Raw genomic sequence first — 20,870 nt, forward strand, 5'->3', positions numbered from 1 at the left:
CAAAGTTCAGGCCAGACAGCTGGACAGGGCCGCGGCACCGCAGCCACCTTTGTTCCACAGGCCTGTCAGTCCCGCACCCGGTCCCGGGGGATGGAGGCTCCGTGACACACGAGCGGGAGGCGGCCGCCACACGTGAGTAATGGCCTTGCATTAGGGTATTAGATCTGGGCCCCGCGCTGGGGAGCAGAGGGCGGGCGGAGGGAGGGCGGGGGAGGCGGGGACGGGGGGCGGGGGGAGACGCCCGGAGGACCGTGGACACAGGCCCTGCCTCGGGCAGGGCAGCAGAGGGGCACAGGCCCGTGCAGGGGCGGGGTGGGGCGGGCGGGTGGGGAGACGTGCGCTGGGTAGGGGACGGGCGTTGGAGCACTGCACAGCTGACACCGCGCCCGAACAGCTTTGTAACTGCATCTCACAGTGATTCAATTAAAAAAAAACTTTAATTTAATTAAGAAATTACCAATGAAAAATGAAGAAAAAAAAATAAAGACCCAGGAGGGCCTGGAGGGCTCGGGGTCCCCCTCAGGCCTGGCTCAGGCCAGGAGCCCCCACCGCAGCCTAGTTCTGGGGGGCGAGGGGCCCAGACCGGCCCCTCCACTCCCGGTCCCCTGAGACAGCTGGCTGGGAAGCCTGCAGGGCAGGGCTGAGCAGAGCCCAGACTGGGGTGGGGGGGGTGGGGGGGTGGCGAGGGCCTGCAGAAAACGGGCAGTGCGGGGGTCCCGCGTGACTACGTGGGACCCTGCCTGGTGCCACCCACAGTCAGACCCTCCTGCTGGCCTCCAAGGCTGCCCCCGCCCCGTCTGAGTGGCCAGAGCAGGCAGAGGGGCGGGGCGACGGTGCCAGTGGGCGGGGCGCTTCCCTGCGTGCTCGGTCCCCAGCGTCCGTACGGTCCTGAGCACGGCCAGATGTGGCCCCCAAATACTCTCCCCAGAGTCTCTGCGTGGAGTGGGCTGGCCAGAGCTCCTCAGGGCGCGTGGGTGTGTCCCGGCTGCCAGGCTGACGGCCCAGTGAGTTTCACAACCAGCCTTTTCGGGACGGGAGCAAGAGCACAGCGGGGAAGGCGTTTGCCTTGCACCCGGATGACCCGGGTTCGATCCCTGTCATCCCATATGGTCCCCCCGAGCCCCGCCAGGAGTAATTCCTGAGTGCAGAGCCAGGAGGAACCCCTGTGCATCGCCGGGTGTGACCCAAAAAGAAAAAAATAATCAGTCTTTTCTCTTCCCCGCTCTGACGGTGACAGGGTGAGCACTCGAGAAGCCCCCGCAGCAGCCCCTTGTCCCTGAACTCGAGCCTTGTCATCTGGCCTCACCTCAGAAGCACCCACAACTCCAGGCCTCAATTTCCCGGTCTGCAAAAAGGGCCCACGGCATCTGTGCGTGTCCAGACCAGTCCACAGAGCGTGGCCTGGAGGGAAAAATTCACACGAGCTTGGAGGGGAGCCGCCTCACCCCTGCACTCTCCTCTCCCCTCCTCTGCAGCCTCTCGGCCCACTCGGCCCGCCTCGGTTGAGAGTGCCCCTGAGTGAGCTGGGGGCTGCTCTGGGTGAGCAGGCAGTGCCAATGGGCAGCGCTGCCAGGACACCGCCCTGGGGGGGGGGTGAGGACAGCAGAGGGCTGTGTGCAGGAGCCCCATGTCCACTGCCAGCACCTCCGGGACCCCCAGCCCCTGAGCACCGCAGGGTGTGGCCCCCAAAGCAGCAAGAGAAGGGGTCCTGGACACGGGAGGGCAGAAGAGGCAGGAGACCCCCTTGGGGCACGGGGCTGCCCCTCGTCTGCCTGGGAGCCTCCTCCCCTGCCCCACCACCCGTGCCCAGACCCCTTGGGTCTGAGCCCCCGTCCACGCTGGGGCCCCGACTTCCTGCCCCGACTCCCGGGGCCCCCAGAGCCCGTCCAGGGGCTGTGCAAGCCCAGGGTCCAGGGGGCGGGGGAGTGAGTTGGGGCTGTCCCAGCCCTGGGTCCGGTCTGCAGGCTCGGGCCCTGGGGGTGGGGGCACAGCCCCCCGCAGCCCTTCAGCTGGGCCACCCCCTTGGCTCCACCTTCTTTTCTGGGGGATGCAGCTCCCCAACTCCCAGGGTCAGAGGCGAAAGGGGCTGAGCAGGTCGGGCCTCAGGGCGGCTCTGCGCTGTTGTCTGAAGGGGGGCCCCTCGCACCCCGTCCTTGGGACGGCAGCCCCACCTGTTCCCTTCTGCAGTCGGGAGGGAAGTGACCAGGCCAGCCTTGACAGGTTCCCCGTGTCCGTGGCCCCGCCTGGAGCCCGGCCGCCTCTCGGGGCGCCCCCCAGCCTGGCTGCCCCTCCCCAGCCTGGCAGCGCTAATGCTGCAGATAATTCCTGCTGTTGCGAAGCCATTAGCCTGCAAATGGGCTGCACCTCAGCATCTCCACTGTGTGTGGATTGCACGTGCGTGCCCGTGTGCGCCTGCGTGTGCGTGCATATGTGAGCGTGTGTAAGTATGTGCACGCCATGTATAGCTGTGTGCACGCATGTGTGTGCATCCATGTGCACGCATGTGTACCTGTGTGCATGTATTTGTGTGCTAGATATACATACATTTGTACACGTGTGTATCCATGCCCGTGCATGTGTGCATGTGTGCACACACATGTACATGTGTGTGTACATGTGAGTATATGTGTGTGCATGTGCATGTGTGCGTGTGTGCGTACTGATTTAAGTTAGCCCAGAAAGGGGGCATCCGTAACACCAGGGAACCACCAGCCTCGGCTGATGCCCTTCACTTACCCCTTTATCCACTTTATTACAAAAGGACCATCTTGTGTTGACACGATTGGGAAGCAACCAAAATAGAAAATCCCGGCAAGGCCGAGTGAACTGCAGGAGGGCGCGTACGGGGGAGCGGGAAGCGACTGGCCAGGAAGCCCCCAGGTTTCTGGCGGGGCCCAGCCTGCGGCCTGGCTGTGAGGCTCGTCCAGTGCTCAGGCCTGAGCGGCAGTTCCGCCGGAGCCAGCGGGGGTCACCGGGGCCACACCCAGAGGTGCTGGTGAGGGGTTGGGAGGTGCCAATGGACTGAGCCTGGGTCCCCCAGCTACGGGAGGCCCCTGCTCCTCCCCTCTGCCCAGGGGGCTGCCCGGGCAGTGCTCAGGGGACACGGGGCCTCGCTGACGGTTGTCACCCGGCCAGACCGGCAGTTCAGCATGAGGGTCCGGGGATGAGGTGCCTCGGGCTCGGCAGGGTGAGGGCCACCCAGGCCATGAGGCTCTGGGGCCCCTGCAAGGCTGGGGGGGCACGCGGTCCCCAGGAAGGAGCCAGGTGTGGCTGACCCTAGGGGGTGCCCTCACTGCTTACCATCCCCCCGCGCCTTGCAGGCTTTTTGGGGGGCATTGGGCTACTCTCGGCGGTGCTCAGGGCTACTCCTGGCTCCGTGCTCGCGAGGGGCCGGGTGCCGGGGAACTGCGTGGTGTCAGGATGTGAGGCGCCTCCCTGCTTGCAGATGACAGTAAAGGACACGGTCCCGGTGTGCCTGTGGACAGGCCGGGTCATCTGGATGGAGAAACGGCAGCTGCAGGTGGCTGGACCCCCAGAGAGACCAGAGCACCCAGAGCGCCGGTGGGTGCTGCCTCCTTCCGGGTCGATTCAGTGGGACCTGCACCTCGGGATTGTCTTTTGTTTTCAGCAAACCTCCTTCAAGCCTCCTGCTTCCCTCACTCCCGGAGAGACGGGCTGGGGCGGGAGTGCGGTCCAGACGGAAGCCCAGACCCTCCCGTCCCCCATGGCCTCTCCCAGCTACACCCGCGGCCCCAGGCTTTGAGGTGGGGGAGGCCGGGGCTGGAGCAATAGCACAGCGGGTAGGGCATTTGCCTTGCACGCAGCTGACCCGGGTTCGATCTCCGGCATCCCATATGGTCCCCCGAGCACCGCCAGGAGTAATTCCTGAGTGCATGAGCCAGGAGTAACCCCTGTGCATCGCTGGGTGTGACCCAAAAAGCAAAAAAAAAAAAAAAGAGGTGTGGGAGGCCCCTGGGAGAGGCTCAAACGGGGCGTGTCCAGGACCGAAGGCGCCGTGGGCCAAGTTTCCTGGGAGAGGACCGGCCGGGGGGGGGGGCAGGACAGTTTGTGGGTGGAGGTGGCACCCCCCTCTCCCAGGACGCCTGCCCTCACTGGGTCCTTCCTGTGGCCCCCTCGGCGTCCTGCCCCTCGAAGGTCAGCAGGTCAGCAGCAGTACTGGAGGCAGTGGGCTGGGGGGGCTCTGCTGAGGCCCCCCAGGACTGGGCCACTCAGGACCTTCCCCCCGCCCCGTCTCCGCATCCCAGGCCCTAAGCAGCAATCAGAGATGGCCATAGTGGGGGCAGCCTGCAGGCAACTAGGTGCAGACCCTCAGACCCCCTGGGGGCGCCCTCCCAGCAGAACTAAACTGGAGGGGAAAGATGGGCGGGAACCCCGGGTCTGCCCGTGTCCCCCCGCACCCCCCCAGCCCAAAGGCCCCTTCAACAGCCGGGGACACTTCAAAGGTGTGGCCAGACCCCTCCACACCCCCCTGTGCCCATGTCCTCTGTGGAGCCCCCAGGAGCCCCCAGGGAAGGACCAGCTGACGGAGAGACCAGAGAAGTGGGGAGAATCCCGGCAGACAGCCTGAAGGAGGAGTCTCGGGGTGCAGAGCAACAACCCCAGAGGGGGGACCCGAGGGGAGCAGACGGACATTCTGGCCCCATGCTGCAGGCCCTGCCGCTGCTGCCCACCGGGACCCCTGCACCTGCGCCTACCCCCCATCAGCTCCCCCCAGGGCGAGCAGGGCTGACCCGGGGAGTGGAGGGAGGCGTGTGAAGGGGGTCTGGGCGGGGCGCTTCCAGGCAGGTGGGAGAGGGAAGGGTGGGGTCCCGCTAGAGGGGGGCTGTGGGGAGCAGCGAGCGGTGGCAGAGCCCCCTGGGAGTGGGGTGAGCCTGCCCTGTGGCCGTTCCTTTCAGCACCCTGAGTTCTGTCTCTGTCTCAGGGCTGGGGGCCGGGGTTTCCCACATGGGTTATTTCGGGGGGTGGCGGTTATTTGGGGCCACACCCAAAGATGCTCCTGGCTCTGTGTTCAGGGACCACGCCCCTCGGTGGGGCCTGGATTGACTGGGGGGGTCAGTCACGTGCAAGGCGGGAGGCTCCCCTGCTGCCCCACCTCCCCGCTCCTCCTGCAGGGGCTTGGGGGGCACCTGGTGAGGCTCAGGGGTTACTCCCGGAGAGGCTGGGGGCCGTAGGGGGCCCAGCTCAGGTCGGCCTCCTGCAAGGCAAAGGCCCTCCTCACAGTACTGTTGCTTCCTCACCACCCCCCACCCAGGGTTTGTAACCAAGGGCCCTTTTCAAAAGTTCAGCCCTGTGGGCAGGAGCACCGCGGAAGGGAGTCTGCCTTGCCTTTGGCCAACCAGGTTTGTTCTCAGCAGGACCCGGGAGTCCCAGGTGCCCCACTGTCTCCCTCCAGGACCCCGGAGCCAGTGAGGTGGGAAAGGTTCCAAGGGACAGAGCTAGGGGTGCGGAGACGGAGCCCCGGATTGGAGGGTCAGAAAGCGTCCCCCGCCCCCGACATGCGAGGGGTGCCCCAGCTCTGGGGACGCAGCTCCAGGGGCGCATCACTGGGGTCCTGCTGGCAGCATCCTGGCTGCTCACGGCAGCTGACTGCATCTCGGGGTACGCGCTGCTGCACCGGGCAGTCCCAGGCTCCAAAGTGGGGGTCCAGCGCCTCCCGGGTCCGGCACCCGAGCGACGGCGGGGCTCTGTTGCCCCCTGGCGGCAGCCGCCGTCCCGACTCGGCACCCGCGCGGCGGCAGGTCTCTGCTGCCCCCGCGCGGCAGCCGCCCTCCTTGGTCCCCGGACACGTGCGCAGCGGGTGTTGACTGCCCCCTAGTGGCTGCCGTCTTCGGGGTCCTGGCGCGGATCGTGGGGCACAGTCGCTCCCCCGTGTCCCTCCACGCCCCCAAGGTCAGGCCTCTGCCCCTCAGCCCTCCCTGTCCCCACCCATCTCCCCACCAGGCAGAGAAACAGCTGGAGAGGGGAGGGTTTCCAGGGCTACCCGTGGCACCCCGTCCCGCAGCACCCGCACAGCGCCCGGAGTGAGCGTCTCCGGACCATGATGCTGGCTGGGGACCCCGGGGAGCCGCGCCCCAAGGTTAGAAGGCAGTCCAGGCCCCCCACTGGACGGGAGCGGCAGAGTCCCGCAGCCAGTGGCCCTCCGAAGTGGAATGAACCGTGAGGGCCGCTGGGCGTCAGTCACTGCATTCCTGCGGCGGGGCGAGGCCGAGGGCCGCCTGGACGGGACCCAGGCGTCCGACGGGGGCAGCGGCCGCCTGCCCCGCCCGCCCGCCCACCCGGTCAGAGCTGTGCAATAACTCCCACGGCCCCGTGTACGAGTGTAACTTATTGGCTGCCAAGCCTGGTCAACTGTCGAGTGACTCCGATTCTCCCTTTTAAGTGTTAAATAAAGAGTTTTGTATAGACAAAAAAAAAAAAAAAAAAAGGCCTCATCAACTCCCCAGCTGGGCCCGCCGACCTTCCGCTATGACCCAGGTGCAGCCGTGGACACCAGTGATCTCCTGGGGGACAGCGCGCCCATGTGCCCGCCCCAGGGCCCCCCAAGGCCCCGCCAGCTGGGGTCTCTCTTCCAAGGTATCTGGGGGGGTGTGCGGGCTGAGTGCAAGCCGCTGGTGCATGGGGGTCCTGGAGAGGGCAGAGATGGAATCAGCTCAAAGGAGGAATCGAGGGGCTCGGAGGGGCCGCCTGCCCCCAGGACTGACCCTCCCCCCACCGCTGATCCGTAGGGGACCCCAGGCTGAGACAGTGGGGTGGGGGGGAGGCACGGCCACCCCTGCCCAGCCCCGACACCTGCCAAAGGGCCTGAGCCCAGCTGCACGCCAGCACCATACCCTGCGGGCTCCCCCCGAGGGGGCGTGGACTCTGCCGGGCACACACGTGACACTCCGGGAAGGTGCTGGGGGTGCTGGGCTAGGGGCCCTTTGCTTCCGCGGCCTCTGAGCAGCCCGACTCAGTGTGGGGTCCTCCCCCTCCTCCACGCAGAGTGACTCAGAGCCCCCCCTGACCTGCTGGGGTGGTCCTGGATCCAGCCACTTCAAAGGGGGGCGGGTGTAGACAGCCAGGGAAGCCGGGGTCTATACCCGTGTGGCCGTGTCCAAGGACTGGTTGCAGGAACGTTCATTCTGGGAGCCCTCTGCAGCGCCTCCTGCTGGTGTGGCGGGGGAAAGGCTCCCTGGGGAAGGGTGGCTCGGGTGGGGGGCCCCAGCCCGGCGCTGTGGTTAGCTGCCCCTGCCCTCGCAGCACCCCCCGCTGGCCAGGAGTCCAGCTGCAGGGAGCTTCTGGCCGGGGAGGAGTCAAGTGGTCAGCTGGTCCTTAGGGCTGGGCCCCCACATGACGGCCACTCGGAGCCCTCCGCCTGCTGGTGTCCACCCTGCTGGCCCTGTTGCAGGGCCGGGCGTGAGTGTTGCTGAGTGGGGTCACTCTGCGCCCCTGCAGCCCTCGGGGAGCCCTCGGAGAGTCTAGGGGTGCCCCTGTCCCACGCTGCTGCCCTGCCTGGACTCCCTGTGGCCCCGCCTGGCAGCCCAGTGGGACACTCAGGCCTGTACCCTGCCGCTGCCCGGCCCCCAGCTCCCGGCCATGGGCTTCCAAGAGGCAGGCTGCCCCCGAACCCCGAACCCACCGTGGCTCTGGGAGTGGGAGGTCCACAGGAGAACGGGACGCACCAGAGGGGTTGGAGGGGGTGCCCAGGGGGGCGTCAGCATGCTGGTTGGGGGGAAGGGAAGGGAGGGCTGACCCGCGCGACAAGGGGGGGTGCGTCCCTGGTCCCCAGCCTCCCTCTGCAGGTCTCTGCCGATGCGTGTCCCAGGATGCCGTGCGGCTTCCTGCACACGGGGTGCACATACGGGCACGCGGTTCTTCGCTCCTCGGGGTCTGTGGGCAGGCGCAGAGCCTGGGGGGCCGCAACGGGTGTGAGGGGGCAGAGCTGGCCTTTGGTGGGGGCTGGGTGGGGTGATGATCACTGCGGTCCTCGCCACAGCTGGGTGGGGTGGGGGCCCCCGGGAGCCCCCAGGAAGCCCTTGAATAAATGTTATTTATACACTAGAGGCTGCTGGCTCGGAGCTTTCTGGGGCTGGCGGGGGCAGGACTCCGGGGCAGAGGCCAGAGACCCCGGGGTGGGGCCATCTGAGATTTCCTGTCCACTTCCTCCCAGAGGCCAGCTGCCACCCTGCCCGGGACGGGCCAGCACTGCCCCTCCTGGGATCTGGCCGCCAGTCCCTGGGCTCCTGTGTGGCCAGGCCGGCCCCCCCTCCCCACACACCCCAGGCCTGAGGGTATCCGGTTGCGCTTCCGGCCTCTCTTCCCCTGCCTGGCCGTGCACCTGTCCCCTCTCCCCTCCCCCACGCCCCCCGCTGGCACCCTGGGCCGGGGGAGACTGTCCAGCTGCAGCTCAGGATGGCGGCGCCTGCATTCAGGCTGGGGCTCCTGGCCGTCCTGGTCGCGTGTGGTAAGGCCCCATCCCCCTGGCCCAAGGAGTCCCCTCCGGGACCCAGCTTCGAGCTGACACCCCGCCCAGGGCCCCCCCGGCTCCCTGTCGCTGGGTCCCCTGGCCCCCAGCCCAGCAGCCCCGTCCCCGGCGCGTCCCCCGCAGGCGGCTGGGCCCTGAACGCCGAGGAGCGGCTGCTCCGGCACCTGTTCGAGGAGAAGGGCTACAACAAGGAGGTCCGGCCGGCCGAGCGCAAGGAGGACGTTGTGGAGGTGTCCCTGGCACTCACGCTCTCCAACCTCATCTCACTGGTGAGCCCGCGGGCGGCTGGGGGTGGCGGCAGGCGCCCACTGGGCTGCAGGGACGCGTCTCCCCCAGAAGCATGCCGGGGCTCTGCAGCGGGGCCCGGGAAACCCCGTCAGAGGCATCGGTGCTCCCCGCCCGCCTCCCGCCAGGCCACCCCCGAAGGGTCCCTGGGTGGGGTCCCATGGGGAGAGGACTGTGCGCAGAGACCCCGGGACCCCCGTCCTACCTCTGGTTTGGGTCTGGTGAGGTTTGGGGGCCACACCGGCAGCCCAGGTGCTGGGGATGGAGCCCGGGGCCCCTGTCTGATTGCAGAAGGAGGTGGAGGAGACCCTCACCACGAACGTGTGGATCGAGCACGTAAGCACAGCCCCGCCGGGCCTGGGGGCGAGGGGGCCAGCCGTCCTGTGGTGTCTGCTTGGGGACCCCCGCCTGCCTGGGAGAGGGAGTCTGCAGAGAGCCCTCAGGCCCTGTCGTTCCTTCCTGCCACCTCAGTCCTCCTCGAGCTATAGCCTGGGGTACAAAGTGTGCCGTGTCCAGCTTTCTCAGAGGACTCTTCCAGCACCGGTCAAAGCTCATGACACAGAGGGGCCCAGGAGAGTCCAGGTTAAGGCACCCGCCTTCCATGCAGCCCACCCCAGTTCAACCCCTGGCACCCCCATCAAAAACTCAGCTATGGGGGCTGGAGCGATAACACAGCGGGGAGGGCGTTTGCCTTGCACGCAGCCGACCCGGGTTCTACTCCCAGCATCCCATGTGGTCCCCTGAGCACCGCCAGGGTAATTCCTGAGTGCAGAGCCAGGAGTAACCCCTGTGCATCACCGGGTGTGACCCAAAAAGCAAAAAAAAAAAAAAAAAAGAACTTAGATGTGTCTTCTCTGCCATTACCCCCTCGGCTGTGCAGTGTGCGACCCACACACTGTACATGACACTCGCTTGGTACCCACCTTCCCGCTTCTTCCCAGACCCTGCCTGCCCTTGTCCTGGGCAGCTGGGGGTCGCTGGGCGACAGAGCCCACTGCTGACGCAGGGGGCCCCCCAGGGCTGGACAGACAGCCGGTTACAGTGGAACGAGGCAGACTTCGAGAACGTCAGTGTCCTGCGGCTGCCCCCCGACATGGTGTGGCTCCCAGAGATCGTGCTGGAGAACAAGTTCGTCCCCGCCCTCCCCGCCCCAGCCCTGCCCGGCAGCCCCCTCGCCTTCCCCGCCCCTGCCCCGTTGGGAGCCGCGTGCCACTCACCGAGGCCCTTGCCTGCCTGTCCGCCAGCAACGACGGCTCCTTCCAGATCTCCTACTCGTGCAACGTGCTCATCTACTCCTCGGGCTACGTGTACTGGCTGCCGCCTGCCATCTTCCGCTCCTCCTGCCCCGTCTCCGTCACCTACTTCCCCTTCGACTGGCAGAACTGCTCCCTCAAGTTCAGGTGCGCCGGCCGCCCGGGGCCCAGGGCCCCACGCAGGGGGAGGGGGCGGAGGGGAGCCCCCCCCCCCGCCTCGGGCCCCTCACCCCACCCCACCCGCAGTTCCCTGAAGTACACGGCCAAGGAGATCGCCCTGAGCCTGAAGCAGGAGGAGGAGGACGGACGCGCCTTCCCCGTGGAGTGGGTCATCATCGACCCCGAGGGCTTCACAGGTGCTGGCACCGGACCCTAATCCTAACCCTAACCCTAACCCTAACCCTAACCCTGGGGCATCTCCCCGCACAGGTGTCATCAGTGACACAGATGCGTGCACACACGGGTCCCCCCCAGGAAGGCGCCCGGGCCCAGGGTCTGGGGGAGGGAAGGGAGCTGCTGGCTGGGAGGGGACAGGGGAGGGGGCTGGCGAGCCCAGAGGCCAGGCTGGGACACCTGTGACTGTTCTTTCCTCGTGTGTGTGTGTGTGTGTGTGTGTGTGTGTGTGTGTGTTGCTCAGAGTTTACTCCTGGGCTCAGGGTCCTTCCCAGGAGCTCAGGGGACCACGGGGGTGCCGGGGATCCAACTCAGACCGGCTGCATGCAAGACCAGTGCAGTGCCCACTGTGCTATCTCTGCAGCCCCTCTACAACCATTCTCGTGGAGGCCGTGACCCCCCCAACCCCTCCTTGGGGCCTCCCAGTGCTGGTCTGGGTGATGCCCAGAGACTCGAGGTGCTGAGATCCACCAGGACCACACTCTGGGGGTGTATCTGCGCAGTGCCTGAGCTCAAACTTGGGTCTTGGGCGCTTCCTGCCTGGCCGGGCTCAGCTGTCCTGAGGCCCCGTGGGAGGGTGGCCCCGGCTCCCGCTGCCTCAGTGCCCCCCAGGCTCGTGAGCTGAGCCAGACGGGCTTTTCCCGAGGGAAGCAAACACCCCAGTCCGGGAGGAGGTAAGAAGAGGATGGAAACTCCCAGTCCAACCACCCAGGGAAGACAACCTCAAATAGCCTAGACCAGGCCCACGGCGAGGGTCCAGCGGGGAGGGTGTGTGCCTTGCATGCAGCAACCCGAGCTCCATCCCCGGCATCTCATAGGGTCCTCCGAGCCTGCCAGGAGCACAGAGCCAGGAGTAACCCCTGAGCCCAAAAAAGTAAACAGAAAACCAAAACCGAACAAAACCCTCAGCCTGAACCACTTCGGCACATCCCCTCTCCCCATTGCCGGGACCCCTCACTTCCTGCCCCGTGACCCCTCCCTGCCCCCTTGCCCAGCCCGACCCCACTGTGTCCCTGTGCTGTCCTCAGAGAACGGGGAGTGGGAGATAGTGCACCGGCCGGCCCGGGTCAACCTGGACCCGAGCGTCCCACTGGACACCCCTGGCCAGCAGGATGTCACCTTCTACCTGATCATCCGCCGCAAGCCCCTCTTCTACGTCATCAACATCCTGGTGCCCTGTGTGCTCATCTCCTTCATGATCATCCTGGTCTTCTACCTGCCGGCCGACTGTGAGCTGCCCGGGGGCTGGGCAGGGGTCTCGGGGGAGGATGGAGCGCAGGTGCCAGGCAGACAGGGCAATAGGAGGGCCGTGCCGCGCTGGGGTCCCTGAGGGAAGAGCAGGAGTGGAGGGTGCCAGCCGGGTGCCACGACGCCACGGGGCTTCCTGCAGAGGGGGACGCCCATGCCTGATTCAGAAGTGTGGATGGGGGCCGGAGCGATAGCACAGCGGGTAGGGCATTTGCCTTGCACGCGGCAGACCCGGGTTCGATCCCCGGCATCCCATATGGTCCCCCAAGCACCGCCAGGAGTAATTCCTGAGTGCAAAGCCAGGAGTAACCCCTGAGCATCGCTGGGTGTGACCCAAAAAGCAAAAAAAAAAAAAAAAAAAAGTGTGGATGGCAGAGGAGGGTCCTGGTGGCAGCTGATGTTCTCGGTCTCTGGACCCAGGACCACTGGGAGAGGGGGAGCCTCCCAGCGCTTAATGTTTGGGAAACGGAGCCAGAGAGGGTAGGTGACTTGCCCAAGGGCCACCCAGCCGCAGGGTGCGGTGCTGGGGCCACAGGGGACCCTCTGCAGCCCGGGTAGAGGCTGAGTCCGGTTCCACTAGGTGGTGAGAAGACGTCGGTGGCCATCTCAGTGCTGCTGGCCCAGTCGGTCTTCCTGCTGCTGATCTCCAAGCGGCTTCCCCCCACGTCCCTGGCCATCCCGCTCATCGGCAAGTGAGTCGGGCCCCGCCCACCCGCCCTACCGGCCAATCACGCCCCGCCCCGCCCCGCCTGGGACACGCCCCCTCGGTGCCCCGCCCACCACGTGGTCTCTAGACCCAGCCTGCCCATAGGTTTCTGCTCTTCGGCATGGTGCTGGTGACCATGGTCGTGGTCATCTGCGTCGTGGTGCTCAACATCCACTTCCGCTCGCCCAGCACCCACGTGCTGTCCGACGGAGTCAAGAAGGTGAGACGTTTCAGAGCCACAAGCTGGAAACTGCCAAAGCCCCTGCAGAGGATGGAGGGGGAGGGGGCAGGGCAGAGAGGCAACAGGGTGTCCTGGCCAGCCGAGGCCCCAACCGTGGCTCTCCATGCCCCAAGGATGCCCTGATGTCCCCCACCCAGGCACAACGCTTCAGAGAAAGGCAGACCCCAAAGAACAGAGCGCAGCCATGCCCTTCCAGCCAAAGGCTCACGACACTCCCAGGGCTAGAAATCAGGACTAGCCCTGATTTCTAGGTGGTGGGTGGGAACTGACAGAAGGGACCCTCGAGGCCATAATGTTCCTGTCTAGACACCTCCCCCCACCCCCAGATTAGGCCAGGGTCCCCTGAGCTAAACCCTGCATTGTTCCCTTACTAGGTGCTGTTTACCCAGTAGTAGAAACATCTAAACTTTCATCCAGGACTTTCTCGTGTTCGTTAGACTTCCATAAAACAGGGTGCTGGCTGGGAGGGGCAGAGATAGCACATTGGGGAAGGGGCTTGCCTTGCATATGTCATGCTCTGGTTCTGTTTCCAGCACCCCCGATGGTCCCCTGAGCCTAGCCAGCAGTGATCCCTGAGTGCAGAGCCAGTAGTGAGCCCTGAGTGTGACCCCCCACCCTAGAAAACCTGCCCCCACAGCCAGGCGTGCCCCAAAATAGGGGGTGCTGGTTGTGGGGGTAGGTTATGCGGAAGACGGGACAGCTTCTCAGCTGCAGTCTCCCTGGCCGCGTGGGGGCCAGCTAGAGTGGTTTGCAACTTTCCTGGTCCTGAGGAGTTGGAAGAAAAGAACTCAGCAGGGAGGGAATTTTTCTGACTTTACTGCATTTCCTGATGCAACCCAGTGTCCACAGAGTTCTTTTGTGTCCTGGGGAACAGGGAGAGTTGGGAGTGGGTCCCCAGGCTGACAGGTCAGAGTGTTGGGGGGGGGTCCCTATGTGTCGGCCAGGGGCGAGCAGTTTCCCACATTTGTAAAGCGACTTCCTGTCCTCCCCATTCTCCCCTGGTCCCTCCGCAGCTCTTCCTGGAGACGCTGCCCGGGCTCCTGCACATGTCCCGACCAGCAGAGGAGGGGCCTGGCCCGGGGGCCCTGATCCGGAGGAGCAGCTCGCTGGGCTACATCTCCAAGGCCGAGGAGTACTTCTCCCTCAAGTCCCGCAGTGACCTCATGTTCGAGAAGCAGTCGGAGCGGCACGGGCTGGCCCGGCGTCCCACGACCGCGCGTGGGTTCCTGGCAGCTGAGGGGCGGGGCGCAGCTGTGAAGGAGGGGCCAGGGGTGCGGGGGGCGGCCTCATGCCCATCTTTGGCCTGGCATCCACAGGCAGGCCCCCCGTGGGCTCTGAACAGGCCCAGCAGGACCTCTTCAGCGAGCTGAAGCCTGCTGTGGACGGGGCCAACTTCATCATCAACCACATGAAGGACCAGAACAACTACAATGACGTGAGTAGCCGGAGGACTTCCGTGGACGGGTCCCCAGCGACACGCTGACCAAGGGCACTGTGCCACGGGCAGCACCGTGCCCCTCGGGTCACAAGCAACTTCAATGGCTGAGTTTATGGTCGGGGGCAAGGGGTGCGGATTTCCCACCAGGAGCTCAGCAATGCAGAAAGGACTGAGGGGCCAAGCCAACCCCGCCGGAAGGGGCGGGGCCTTGACTGAGCCACGCCCCATCTCCCAGAAGGGGCGTGGCCTTTGGCTAGGACACACCCATGCCCTAAGGGGCGTGGCCTTTGGCTAGGATACATCTAGATTCCCCAAGGGGCGTGGTCTTAACTGGATCACGCCCCCCCATTCCCGCCCACTTGCGGGCGGGGCCCACGGGGCCCTTCTCCTCTTGCAGGAGAAGGACTGCTGGAACCGTGTGGCCAGCACTGTGGACCGCCTCTGCCTCTATGTCGTCACGCCCGTCATGGTGGTGGGCACCGCCTGGATCTTCCTGCAGGGCGCCTACAATCAGCCGCCACCCCAGCCCTTCCCGGGGGACCCCTTCTCCTACCAGGAGCAGGACAAGCGCTTCATCTAAGGTGGGTCAGCCTCCCCCCTCCATGCCCCCCTGTCCCCCGAGCACGCTCTGGACAGCTCACGGGGAGCTGTGGGTGGACAGGGTACCTGCAAGGACTCCTGGCCCTGAAAGCCCACTTGGTCCTGCTGTGCCACGTGGAAGGTGGGGGTGGGGGCAGGGTGATTTGGGGGCCTTGGAGGATGTCACGCAATCTGGCCTAGGGGGCCTCTTGTCTCCTCCTTCCCTGGGTAGTGGCCGAGAAGGGGGCTCCCGTGCCTTCATGCCTCGCTCCCCCAGCACCGTCAGCTCAGGATGCTGGGGCCGCGCTCACCCCAGAGAGGCACCTCTCTCCTCGGCGCGCTTCGCCGGCCCTTCTTTCCTGGGCCTCTTGGTCTGGGCTCCTGTGGTGGCTGAGGACTGGGGTGGAAAGGTCAGAAGCACTCAGCTCACCTCCTGTCTGGGCCCCCCAAACCAGGCACATATTTCTACCACCACCCCCCGAAAATAGGGCTGTCAGGAACAATATGGAACATACTTGGAACCTCCCAAGAGGTTTATGTGAAATTTGAGTTTAGCTGGCTGTCATCTCTTCATTTACTAAATTAGGCAAACCCCCGCCCCCACCCAAGGGGACCCCCACCAGGCTGTGGCTGTGGGGTGTGGGAGGCAGCCCCCAGCCACGATGGCACGTGAGTCTTACACCCTGGCACTGGCTCCCACGTCATCCGCTGCCGGCTGCAGCAGGCTCGGCCCAGTGACCAGGAGGATGCCGGGGCGATGGTGTGTCACTGCCCCGATGAGGGTCTGAGGCTGCGGCTGCCCCCTGACCCTTTCTCTCCTGCTCCCTTCCTAAGGCTCCTCTGCGGGAAGCAGCTGGCTGGGGGCAGTCCGGGGGTGGCCCGCCCAGTGAGGAACTCTTCCCAGCAGCCACAGGAGTGACCGGGGTGCTGCCCGCCCCGGGGGGTTCTTCGCAGGAGACCCCAGGAAGGTCCCCAAGCAGCCAGCCAACTGCAGGCAGATGCCTGCTGAGAGGTTGTGACAATAAACGTTGCTCTCCAAGGAAGCCTGGGCGAGTTTGTCTCGCGGGGAGTGGCCTTGCCTCTGGGCCCCGTCCCCCCGTCTGCAGAATGGACATCGTCCGAGTCCCGTGTGGGCTATGATGTGACCCTCGAAGCTGCCGGCAGGCACAGAGGCGCTTCCGGAGTGCCTCTGGTTTAGGTGCAGCTCTGGACACCCTGTCCACTTGTGGGCCCCAGCTGGGCATCGGGCATCAGAGGCATAGCACCTGCCTTGCCCGTGTGAGGTCCTGGGTTCAAGTCCTGATACTGGGGGGAAGAAAGCATTCGTGGGCCTCGGGGGCTCAGCCATGCAGAAGAAGAGGGAGTTTTTATTCTTTTGATGGAGCCAAAGAAAAGTGAAAGTGGGGGGCTGGAGCGATAGCACAGAGGCATTTGCCTTGCACGCAGCCGACCCGGCTTTGATTCCCAGCATCCCATATGGTCCCCTGAGCACCGCCAGGCATAATTCCTGAGTGCAGAGCCAGGAGTAACCCCTGTGCATTGCCGGGTGTGACCCAAAAAGCAAAAAAAAAAAAAAAAAAAAAGAAGAAGAAGAAAAGAAAAGAAAAGTGAAAGTGTTGGAAGCTTTGAGGGAGGGGCTAGAGCACTAGTCCAGGGGGAGGGCGCTTGCCTTGCACATGGCCGACCGGGGTTGCATCCCTGATCCCTGGCACCCCATTGGGTCCCCCCAGCCCCGGCAGGAGTGATCCCTGAGCGCAGAGCCGGGGGTGACCCCTGGGTCCAGCCCAGCGTGGGTGCCAGCCCACCTTGGTTCTCTTCTTTAGCTTTTCCCACCTGAGCAGGGAAACGAGGGCGCATTCATGCCTGTCAGATACGCAGGAAGTGGGGAGTCAGCCCCCAGCCCCGGCCTGTCCGTCTGCACCCAGCAGTGGGCGAGAGGGCTGGAGCCAGCACCCTAGCCCCAGATAAGGGATAAGGCTTCTGTAGTAGTCTCAGCCCAGTGGGCAAGGAGGGGCTTTGAACTGTCCAGAGACAACCCCCCAGACCACGCTTGCCCAGGGGGCCCTGGCCACCGCTGGTCACCCCAACAATATACACCCCAGGGTGCCCCATCCTGGTGCCCTCCCTCCCTGGGTGACCTGCGAACCCATCCTCCTCCCGAGGATGTCCCAAGCGAAGCCCCTCCAAAGGGTCAGGCAGCAGGACTGGGCACCCTCTTGAATGGACGTGAATCGGAGAGCACTGTGCTGGGTGGCAAGGAGCAGAAAAGCCAAAGAATTACGGTTTCCACCAATAAGGGTTTATTTCTCTAAGAACAGCGGAAGCAGTGGCTGCCCTGTGGCTCAGCGGCCCCTCCCTGCCCCCAACCCCGAGGCTCCGTGCCCTCTGCCCAGCCCCTCCCCTCCAAGTATAGGTACGCTCCTCACTCCTCATGCCTGCTGCCATGGGCGTGCAAACTGGCTGCCCCCGCACCAGCCCTCACATCTGCGTTCAAGGCAGGAAAGAGGCCAGCACTTTCTGCAAAAAGCATTTTGTCTTGAAGTGTCTCAGCTGCCTTCTGCTGACTCCCTGGGTTAAGAAATACCTCAGTGGCACTGAGGGTTGGTTGGTTTGCAGATCACTGCCATCAGGGAAATGTTTCAAGAAAGCCAGTCACACAGTTTAAGGAAAGGTTATGGTTATACTCTGCTGTTATCTATTAACTGTGCAAGAGCATTATGTCAAAGAAATTAAAAAACAATGTTTAGGGCTGGGGTGGCTCAGGAGGCAGCACTCGCCCAGTTTGCGGCCATCCCTGCGTTCCCTGCCCGGCACTGTGACAAAACAGTGCTCGTCCCTGATTCAGTAAGGCTCAGACACAGGGCCGGGGCTTGTGCGATTTTTTTTTTTTTTTGTCTTTTTAAACCACTCTGGGGATCCTGCCGTGCCAGGGATTGGCGCCTGGGTTCTTGCGTGTGTAGCCGACGCTCCCGGCCCCTCCGTGACCTCCGCTGTCTCAGGCTGTCCCTTGAAACCGCAGGCGTGGTGGACTCACAGCAGCACCAGCAACTTGCAAACGGTGCAGGAGCTGCGAAACCTGCCGGCCCCAGAGAGCAGTGAGCCACGGGGCGATCGCGTGGCCCGACAATGTGCCACGAGCTGTGTGTGAGCCTCACGGGCCCGGCCTTCCAGCGAGGCCCCCTGCACGGCCACTCGCAGAGGCAGCCCACCCGCTGGACACCAGGACGGCCCTCAGCCAACCCGGGCAGAGAGGCGGAAGAAAACGGGCAAAGTTTTAATTTTGTGTGTGTGGTTTGGGGGCCACACCTGGCGGTGCTCAGGAGTCACTCCTGGCGGTGCTTGGGGACCCTATGGGACGCCGGGGATCAAACTCGGTACGGCTGTGTGCAAGGCAGGCTTGCACTTCCCGCTGTACTATCACTCTGGCCACATTAAAAAATTTAGGAAAGGTCAAACCGAGGCCTGTGAGGTGGTGGAGTGGTTGAGGGGCTTACCTTGCACTTGGTCCACATGGCTTTAATTTTCTTTTCTTTTTTTTTCCTTTTTATTTTCATAAGGTTGTTCACATTGATTGATTACATTCAATAGTTCAACACCAATCCCACCACCCTTACACCTTCCCACCACCATTATTTCAAATTTTCCCACCACCATTCAAGCCTGCCTGCGGGGGCAGATGCTAGATAATTTATTTTCTATGGCTTATTATGAATATCATGAGAGGTCGCTTCTGGAACTCTAAAACTGTAAATGGTTTGGGGTCCGGAGACATCTCTGGAGGGAGCGAATCCATTTTGAGAGTCGTTTGGGAGTCTCTGGATCAAGGCGTTGATGTGCTGGGATGGTGCCCAGAGGCAGATCGTGGGCATGACAGCCAGGACCCCCAGTGGGAGACGGGAAGGACTGAGCTGTCTCTGCTGCTGCCACGTGACCCGGAGTCTGAGTCCCTGAACCCGCGTACCTGGGTTTTGCTTCTGGAAGCTCGAGGCCATCGGGGTTTCATCTGGAGCGGGCCGAGAGGGAACACCTGCTCTATCTGAGGTGCTACACAGGTTTTTCTTTCTTTTTTTCTTTTTGGGTCCCACCCAGCCATGCACAGGGGTTACTCCTGGCTCTGCACTCAGGAATTACTCCTGGCAGTGCTTGGGGGACCATATGGGATGCCGGGGATTGAACCCGGATCGGCCTTGCGCAAGGCAAACGCCCTCCCCACTGTGCTATCACTCCAGCCCCGAAGGTTTAATTTTCCACACCACTTGTGACCCTCCCGGCCCCACCAGGAGTGATCCCCGAGCAGAGAGTCTGGCGTTAGCCTGAGCACAGGCCAAAAATGCAGTAGGACAAACTGAAGCCCAACATAAATCTCTGTTCCCAGGAGAGTCGGGACTGGGGGGGCTTCACCTATGCCTGGGCAGTGCTGGGGGGACCCGGCATGAGCCACCCCTGGCAGAGGGTGGGCTGGGAGGAGCGTGGAGAGGGCGAGACACGGCACTGAAGAATGGGGGGGGGAGGAGTGTGGGGGTGCACTAGGGGGCAGAGTGGGACGGGGTGCTGACACCAAACCTGAGAGAGGGAGCTGAGTACAAGAGCGAAACTGGGGCAGTGTGCAAGGCCGGCTGCCTGCAGATGATGGGGAGACGGGTGTGTCCTGGGGAGCACGAGGGGGACTCAGGGCCCCCTGCGCAGGAGGCTGGGCGGAGCCAGTAGCGTCCAGGCTGGCTGGGACTGGGCCGACCCACCACCTGCTGCAGGCGTCATTCACTGGGGTGGGGTGGGACATGCCTCGGAGCCGCGGCAGCCCAGGAAGACGAGGGGTGGGTGACGCACAGGAAGCTGGGGCTGTCTGTGGGAACAGATGGACGGGCAGGTGGCCGAGTCTGTGGCCTCGGCTGCAATATCCCCGCCCCCCCTCCAGAGCCCAGCCCCAAGCCCCAGCGTGGACAGACCAGAAGTCGCCACCGTGGCACGTCCCCACGGAGACCTGTGACCCTGAACTGTGTGGCCCAGGCACGGGGTGCCTGCCGTGGCTCGGGGTCCCCCTCGTATGCTGGGCCCTGGTGGTGCCCTTCCTCGGACCCGTGTCAGCCAGTCCTCCCCTGGGCAGCCTTCAGCTGGGCTGCGGCCGGTCAAGGGCCCTGGAGCTCAGGCCTTGCGTGTGGGGGCCCTTCGATTAGCCCTTTGATTACTGGATGAATTAATAATCAACAGAGCAGAAGTAATGGGGACCCAGAGGACGGCGCCTGTGGGTGGGGTGTCGGCCCAGGCCGCTGACCTGGCCCTTGTTGTAAAGTGCCCAAGTGTGGGGCCGAGAGGGTGAAGGGCCCCTGCCTCTGGGGCACCCTCCGTCCACCCAGGGGCTGGGTCGGGGCGGGGGTCTTCAACCATGTCAGGTATAAGACATGACCCCCCCGCGTTTTGCTTTGTTTGAGGGGCACACCTGGTGGTCCTTGGGGCTCTCCTGCCTCTGAGCTCGGGGATCACTCCTGGCAGGGCTCGGGGGCCAGCCGTGGTGCTGGGGACCCGCCGGGTACAAGGCAAGGGTCCCACCCGCTGTGCCATCGCTGCAACCCAGCACCCAGCAGCCGTCACCTCGCTGCCGCGCCTGACCCACGGGGGGCTGCAGAGTGGGCTGAGAGGGTGGTGGGCGCTCTCGCTGTCATGCGCCAGGCCCAGGTTCGGTTCCCTGCGCTGCCACCTCACCCGGGCACCCACCGTGGGTATGACCCTGCCGCTCCAAACGCTGAGTGGTCAGGCCTGCCGGAAGGACCCAGGCCCGGAGCACTAGCACAGCAGGGCCGACCCGGGTTCGATCCCCAGCATCCCATACGGTCCCCTGAGCATCGCCAGGAGTGATTCCTGAGTGTGGAGCCAGGAGTAACCCCTGAGCACTGCTGGGAGTGACTCAAAAAAAAAAAAGCCGGCCAGACTCCCCAAGGGAGAGGGGGGCGGCCCACAGGCCCCCAACCCTTCTCAGCGGCCAAAGAGAAAAAAAAAAGTCTGACCCCCTGAAGGAGCTGGAGGGAGCCTGACCCTGACTCAGCCCCACCCCGCCGCACCGCCTCTGTTGGGGCTCAGGGCCCCTCTGTCCCCCCCACTCCCAGCACAGGGAACCCGAGCTGGCATTGTCCCGGAGCAGCTGACGGCCTGCGGTTGCCGGTGGGACAGCTGGCGGCGAGCGGCCCTGTGTGGGCAGGCGGTGGGGAGCCCCGTGCCCGGCCCGGCCCGGCAGACAGCTGAGCACC

The 20,870-nt window shown here is 64.5% G+C and overlaps 1 protein-coding gene across 1 annotated transcript; it reads left to right on the top strand.

Annotated features, from left to right (window-relative positions):
- Positions 1-63: 63 nt before the first annotated feature.
- On the top strand, positions 64-15,575 carry CHRND (cholinergic receptor nicotinic delta subunit). Its single transcript, XM_055120851.1, has 14 exons — positions 64-132; positions 3,446-3,561; positions 8,609-8,754; positions 9,062-9,106; positions 9,712-9,898; positions 10,015-10,170; positions 10,270-10,379; positions 11,445-11,645; positions 12,245-12,356; positions 12,476-12,590; positions 13,625-13,829; positions 13,928-14,046; positions 14,447-14,630; positions 15,463-15,575. The coding sequence occupies exons 2-13, from the start codon at positions 3,446-3,448 to the stop codon at positions 14,627-14,629; spliced, it is 1,695 nt and encodes a 564-aa protein (XP_054976826.1). The 5' UTR covers positions 64-132; the 3' UTR covers position 14,630; positions 15,463-15,575.
- Positions 15,576-20,870: the final 5,295 nt, after the last annotated feature.

The sequence above is a fragment of the Sorex araneus genome, chromosome X, assembly GCF_027595985.1.
Source record: "Sorex araneus isolate mSorAra2 chromosome X, mSorAra2.pri, whole genome shotgun sequence".
In the NCBI taxonomy this organism is placed as follows: domain Eukaryota; kingdom Metazoa; phylum Chordata; class Mammalia; order Eulipotyphla; family Soricidae; genus Sorex; species Sorex araneus.